General features: G+C 40.2%; 1 protein-coding gene across 1 annotated transcript in view; it reads right to left on the bottom strand.

The window, feature by feature from the left end:
- The window catches only part of NEO1 (neogenin 1), a gene marked incomplete at its 5' end in the record, with an annotated part of 68839 nt that overhangs the window by 44234 nt on the left and 17408 nt on the right, over positions 1-7197 (bottom strand). The window contains 3 exons of the mRNA XM_011967128.1: positions 1338-1448; positions 5394-5541; positions 6745-6794. Of these exons, the coding sequence (XP_011822518.1) occupies positions 1338-1448; positions 5394-5541; positions 6745-6794 (309 nt within the window). The remainder of the gene's footprint in view (positions 1-1337; positions 1449-5393; positions 5542-6744; positions 6795-7197) is intronic.

Raw genomic sequence — 7197 nt, forward strand, 5'->3', positions numbered from 1 at the left:
AAATATCTCACCATCCTTGGGGAATGGTGTTTAGCCTCCTGCCACACTATTTGGGGCTAAGTTTTTTACATTATGCCCAAGAGTTCAAAGAGAAACTGTATGTATAGTAAAATATAGCCCAAGATTTTACTGCATTCTAAGAAAAAAAAAACAAACCTAAACAGCTTTAAATACAAGACACTGCAATATTAATTTGGAAGGGAAAACAGATACAAGAACCTCTTCTGCCCCAAAGGAGAAAAATAAATTTTCTTTCAATAGTTACCATCTCTCTTGGTCCCACATCCCATTCCCAAACTCTACCAGGTGGAATGAGAAAGGCATAAACTGAGTAATTGGAAGCCTGTTGTTAACAGGTGTTTAAGCATCACATTATAGCAATAGTACTAATTACTAACTCCCCTAAGTAGTATGATAAATCAGAAAACATGAAATTTTAGAGCCACAGTTGATTCAATTGGTGAGAGACTAAGAGGCTTACAAAGGAGGAAATTTACATGCTCTTTCACATACACTGTTTTCAGGGCATAAATTACGACCTTAATTAAAAAATTAGTAAACTGAGGCCAGGCATGGTGGCTCATGTCTGTAATCCCAGCACTCTGCAAGGCCAAGGAGAAAGACTCACCTGAGCCCAGGAGTTCAAGACCAGCTTGGGCAACATAGTAAGACCCTATCTCTAAAAAAAATAGCTAAGTGCGTTGGCACACACCTGCGGTCTCAGCTACTCAGGAGGCTGAGGTGGGAGGATCGTGCTTGAGCATGGGAGGTCGAGGCTGCAGTGAACCATGACTGCACTCTAGACTGGGTGAGTTTGTTAGACCCCTTTTCAAAAAAAAAAAAAAAAATTAGTAAAATGAGACTCAGAACAAGAACTCAGGTCTTTTGCCTCCCAAGTCCAGCACCTATCACTGATAAAGGTGCTACCTATACACATGCTTTTGGAAGTACTCACTGAATGAACAGGTGAGAAAAAGGGCAAGGTGTCCAGTACTAAAAGAAAAGGGAAACTGCCGTTGAAACAAAGGCATGATTTATGTGGCTCAGCCTTAAATTTTACATCATTCATCTACTTAATGGCCTTGGTGAAAAAAAATGCAACTTATAGCACATACACATTTTTATTTGCTCTAGTTCTGCTTGAAAGGACAGTTCGCTTCAAGGCACTGCAAAAAATCCATTCCAGCAGCCTGGTGCAATACAGGAATGACAGCAGTGTGATACACTAATGTTCAGACTTGAGCCATATCCAACCCACGTCTGTGGCTTTCCAGTTTGACTCATTTGACTACAGTCAGTATTTATTGTGTGTCAGTCTTGCCAATTGTTATTCTTACCATCTAGGTCACTTTCAAAAGTTTCAGCAGACAGCCAGTCAGTTGCCGGGCCTGTACCATTGATTGTTAGGGCAGCCACTCGGAAATTATACTCAGTCCCCCGATCAAGACCTGAGACCAAATGACAAAAAAGACAACTGAAACCAGAGCTTTTGGAAAAACAAAAGATTAATAATCCCTCATTAAGGCAAGTATCTCAGTCACCAACTCAGTATATAGCTTGACAAAGTTTCAGTTAAAGTTAATACAGTGTAAGCAAAACGCAAATACAACATAGAGTAGTTTCCATCTCCAAATAAAGCAAAGGCTGAAGCCCATACAATCTAAGAGGAAAACAGAAATGACTGAAGCTCCCGGGAGATTACAGACTTTTGTTTAAAAGCTTGAAGGTACCTGAGAGATCATTCAATGCAATCCCTTTATTGTGTTACAAAGAAAGCTAAGGCCAAAAAGAGGCCAAGAACAATGAAAGAGTTACAACAAAGGAACAAAGGTATCTGGTCTTAGAAGGCACCAAAACCTAAGAAGGAAAGAATGCAAAGATATAAATCCCATTGAGTTACCTCTGTTTTCTGAGCCACTTCACAACCATGGCAGAAAAATTTTAAGCACCAAATATGGTCTCAAAATCGATTCCTTAACAACCAATTGCTCATAGATTATATAGTAAGTAAAAGTGGAAATTGACCCAACCCTTTGTTACGCAACTTTTAATATATTACCAGCTAATAAAGTACGTGATCTACCAATGTATCAAAGGCAACAAAGATGCACACAGAAAAGTCTGTTCTACAAATCAGGGCAACAGTACTGAGAATGTAACTTGGCCAGGACACGAGAAAAGCCCTGGTTTGGTTAACTAATCCTGTCCCGTGGTGGGGAGAAGAGTTGGTAGGTTCTATCTCAACAGGCCTTCCTGACAATCTGTGTGCCCCACAAAGCAAGGAGCAAGACAAAAGGGAGGAGCAAAATGCCTGGACCCAAGTCAATTTATCTCCTTGAACTCAATGAACCAGAAAGTACTAGACTGTTTGTTGACAGATAATCATCTGGACTACTAGCAAACACTGCTCAGTGAAGCTCCTGAAAGAATCCAACCAATCATTCCCTGTCTTTTGGGGACAATTAGGATGTAAGAGAGAGCAAGCAAAAATGAGGTACCATGGAAAGAGGCTGAGTTTCCTCTCCCTCTAAGTACCCTATAGAGTTTATAGGCTACAACTAAGGTATACAATACATATCATAAAGATACGGCAAGATTGGTTTAGTGCTGTAACGACAATTACTTCTGCCTAAAATTTAATCATATAATGTGTTGTTGGTAAAGGATCTTGGTGATCCATATTGCTCCCTAATACTTATCAGGCTTCAAGTTAATGCTCTAAGAGTGCAAGCATCTCCATTTTTGTTCACCATTGTATACTCAGTGCCAGAACATGCCAACAAAAGTTCAATGAAATCTATTAAATGAATAAATCCAGATATGATTTTAAAATGTAAGAATTTTCTTGATAAATATAAAGCCATTTTTACCATAAAAATTCTATTTTGCTTACACATCAAATGTTTCATTGAGAAAATGAATAATCTCCTCATGGGCAAGGACCATATTCTTTTTTTAACAGCAACAGGAATGGTGCCTAGTATATAATAAATACAACTAAATATTCAAAATGAAAAGCCTTACGAATGGCAAATGTTATTTATCTGAATGTAGAGTAAAATATGAAACTGACTTTTTTTTTTTTTTTTGGAGAGACAGAGTCTCCCTCTGTTGCCCAGGCTATAGTGCAGTGGCACAATCATGGCTCACTTCAACCTCTACTTCCTGGGTTCAAATGATCCTTCCACCTCAGCCTCTCAAGTAGCTGGGACCACAGGCGAGCACCACCACACCTGGTTAATTTTTATACTTTTTTTTTTTTTCAGTCTCTGCTTATCCATTAACATTTTTGTATTTTTTGTAGAGACACAGTTTCACCATGTTGCCCAGGTTGGTCTCAAACTCTTGAGCTCAAGGAATCCGCCTGCCTCAGCCTCTCAAAGTGCTGGGATTACAGGAGTGAGCCATCATGCTCAGCTGAAACTGACTTTGAGAACATCTGTGGCCAGTGCTCCCTTAGTGATATTCCTCAGCACCATCTACTGCAGTCATGATATGGACTTCAGCTAAGAGATGTGGGGTTCTTGTGAAGAAGCTGGAAGACTGAAAGATATGCCCCTGGAGACAAACATTCACCTTCTCCTATTTTGAAGGAAGTCAATCCCATTTGTGAGGTGAGGAGTGAGAAGCTTGCTGATTACTAGAGCACAGTTTTTCACTGTCAATGGCTCTCTCAATTTTTAGAAACTTATACCCATAAACAAGGGAAAACATTATGCTTTTTTTCTGAGACAGAGTCTTACTCTGTTGCCCAGGCTGGAGTGTAGTGGCACGATCTCAGTTCACTGCAGCTTCTGCCTCCCCAGTTCAAGAGTTTCTCATGCTGCAGCCTCCTGAGTAGCTGGGATCACAGGTGCGTGCCACCATGCCCAACTAATTTTTGTATTTTTAGTAGAGATGGGGTTTCACCATGTTGGCCAGGCTGGTCTTGAACTCCCGACCTCAGGCGATCCACCTGCCTCAGCCTCCCAAAGTGCTGGGATTATAGGCATCAGCCACTGCACCTGGCTGGAAAACATGACACTTTCTGGCCCCAGATCTTGGTTCTCTCAAGAACCTGGTCCCTGGGGTCCCAGGAAAGTGGGTGATGCCAAGCTTCTGTAATCCTTTCAATGTCTACCCAGGAGAGATAAAATACAAAGAAAGTTAAAGTTTCCAAAGGGTGATTAAATTAATTCTTGGGCTTAGATAATAATGACAATATCGCCCATTCTTATGGTTCTTATCTACCAGCACGCTTTGGAGTTTCCTAGCAAAAAAATTACCCAAGTCAGAGCTTTTGTCCCAAGATTAAACATGCCCTGTGACTACACTGTTACAGCTACAGATAACTCACACCTTCTGGTTGTAAATGTACTAGACTCAAATTCACCTGTTTGCTTGCAAAACAGATGGGCTCTATCGAGTGACAAAACTAAGCTGATGCAGCTGAGGCAATACTCCAACAGGCCCAGCCCATGTGAGTTTACTCCTAGGACAGAGGTAGGGTGATGGTGCCAAAGCCGAGGCATGTGTAACTGAGCAGGACAGAGTCTTGGCACTGCTAAACTAATAAAGGAGTGGGCAGGATGGGGTCTGCTCAGACTACAGTAGATTCTGCAGCCATATTAAGCATCTATGAAAACCCAATGGAACAAGGACAGCTTGGGGCATCTGTCTCAATTCTTTGTAGGCATGATCCCAATATTCACAGGGTGAAAGCACTTAATCTGGCTTCCATGTTTCTCCTGCAAAAGAACCTTACCCTTGCTTAGCCAACTCTACTTCCCCTACTTGGGGAAGACGGGGGATTCTCTGTGATCTCCAGGGTGAACCCATATTAGATACACATTTGGATCCATTTTTACCAGGTATGCCACTTATTCTGTTGCATATGAAGGGAAAACTATACAGAAGGAGCTATGCCTGATAGTATTTTCTAAAATGTTATCATGTCCATAGTCGCATGTATGATTATTGCAATGAGGCAGCTATTCACAAATACTGTTTCAGGCCACGTACACACGAGTGGTGGTCGGTATTACAAAAACCATTTTGTAGACCTCAGTTACCAACTAGACTGAGTGGAGTAATTTCCATACTTATATAACTTTGTTTAATCATTTTTCAGATTACAAAGAAAAAATACATACATGCAAAAATGAAAACGTGGACAATGCAGAAAACACAAGAAAGGAAAAATCAAACTCAATCTCACCACTCAGAGATAGCAGAACCTTTAAGAATGTTTTCCACTAATCTCTATCAAGTCAGAAGTGGACTGAACCATTAAAAATTTTCTGAACCATTTTAAAATTGTATAAGTCGACAGCTCAGAGCAGTCATTAGATTAGCATAATTTAATATCTGAGAAAGACACAGTCTACCTTTTGCCTATGTGCAAGGTAGCTTACCTTCAATCAGCTGAGACAGCTGTGTCCCGCTTACCAAGGTCTCAGTGACATCACTCTTTCGGGAGGCCTTTCGGTAGCGAATCTTGTAGCCAGTAATCTGCCCATTTTGTGTGGCTGGAGCAGGTGGCTGCCAGTGAATCATAATACTCTGCACAAGACAGGATTATAGAAAAAAGGCTGAATATATCAAAAGCTTGGTCCTGTTTTACATATTTTTATCCTGATTTCACAGTGTAAAGAGAAGAAGCATAGAGACAGCAAGGTACTCAGAGTTTTACAAAGTTATTTAACAATCACTCAAAAATACCTTTAAATTCTAAAACCCTCAAGGATCAAATGGGAAGATTATACATTCAAGTAGTACCCTCTGGACCCCTGATCTCCTGGCTGTTTTGCCAGAAGGATGATGTTGGCTAAAAGTCTCAGAAAAGTTTTCAGAAGGAAAGTATAAGAAGGCCAGAAGCCCATGGATTAGGGAAGTAAACTATTATTAGGTATAAAGATTCTTTCCCGTGTCCAGTGCAGAAGAGCTGAAATCTTCATCTAAAACTCTTTAAAAAGGGGATGATTAATTAACAGCTGGTTGCCTCTTAAAAGACAAAAAGGAGTCCTATAGTACTTTCTTATTTTTTTAGAGTAGGGGGTCTCACTCTGTCACTCAGGCTATAGTGTAGTTGCATAATCATGGCTCACTGCAGCCTTGAACTCACGGACTCAAGTGATCCTCTCACCTCAGCCTCCGAGCCACTGCATTTGGCTGTCTATAGTACTTCTTGAAAGGACTGAATATCTCAGTTGTCTGTGTAGTCCAGAAGGGCTCTGAGCCTCTGAGAGGCATACATGGCCCTAAGAACACAGCAAACTTGGCTAGGAGGGACAGTTTGAGGAGATACAACCAATCTGACAGAGGTCTGCCTTTGATTCACATGGGCTCATCTCACAGCACTAAGGAACCATGTTATAAACAACTTATTTCCTTCTGCCGTACCACTAAGGTTCGGAACAGTTAACATCTAGAATGTAATGTTTTACAGAAAAAGAGCAATTTATTTGCAGAAACGCTAAAGCAGTTTTGGCATCAGAGAAAGGAAGCAAAATTAAGGAGAATAAATGAGTTGGTTTTTAAGCCCAGCTTTAATGCAAGTGTAATATCTATGTGTTTTTATTTCTTTGCTTGTGATTTTTTTCAGTTAGGCTCTAATTTATAGGTTTAGTATTTCCAAATGCAGACTATTACAACACTGCCATTCATTTATTTTGATGCTTTCCCACAGAATCTCCCTTTCTATAAGCCCCTGTGAGGCGCAATAGTATACCAGTAAAAATGAACAGCAGCGTCATAAAGTTTTACCTTTGAATTTCTCACTTCCAAGGACAGATTCTGAGGAGCAGCACTGGGAACTAGAGAAGCAAACAAAAAAGAATTTTTTTTTTTTTTAAAATCACCCACACATCACCCATCATGTGATCATCTTGACTGGACTTTAAACAAATGCAAATCTCAAACACTGATTACATGACCAGATCTAAACTAGCTGCCAATGCCCTCATGTTGACAATACTATGTGGATGACATATGGCCATGCCTGGTTCAATTTTTAACATAAGACACTTTCATATGGGAAAGCACCCACACCCAGGCCAGGTTGTACCTTTGGGAAGTCAGATATTTATTTCAAGGATGTATAGTGGCTCTGAACTCTTCTAAAAACTCTCAACTTTTCTAGACCTCGTATGTACTCAGAACCTTAAATGCATTCTTTTGAGTATTATTGATGATGGTTTATCTTTTTTTTTTTTTTTT

This window comes from Mandrillus leucophaeus, unplaced genomic scaffold (assembly GCF_000951045.1).
Source record: "Mandrillus leucophaeus isolate KB7577 unplaced genomic scaffold, Mleu.le_1.0 Scaffold789, whole genome shotgun sequence".
Classification (NCBI taxonomy): domain Eukaryota; kingdom Metazoa; phylum Chordata; class Mammalia; order Primates; family Cercopithecidae; genus Mandrillus; species Mandrillus leucophaeus.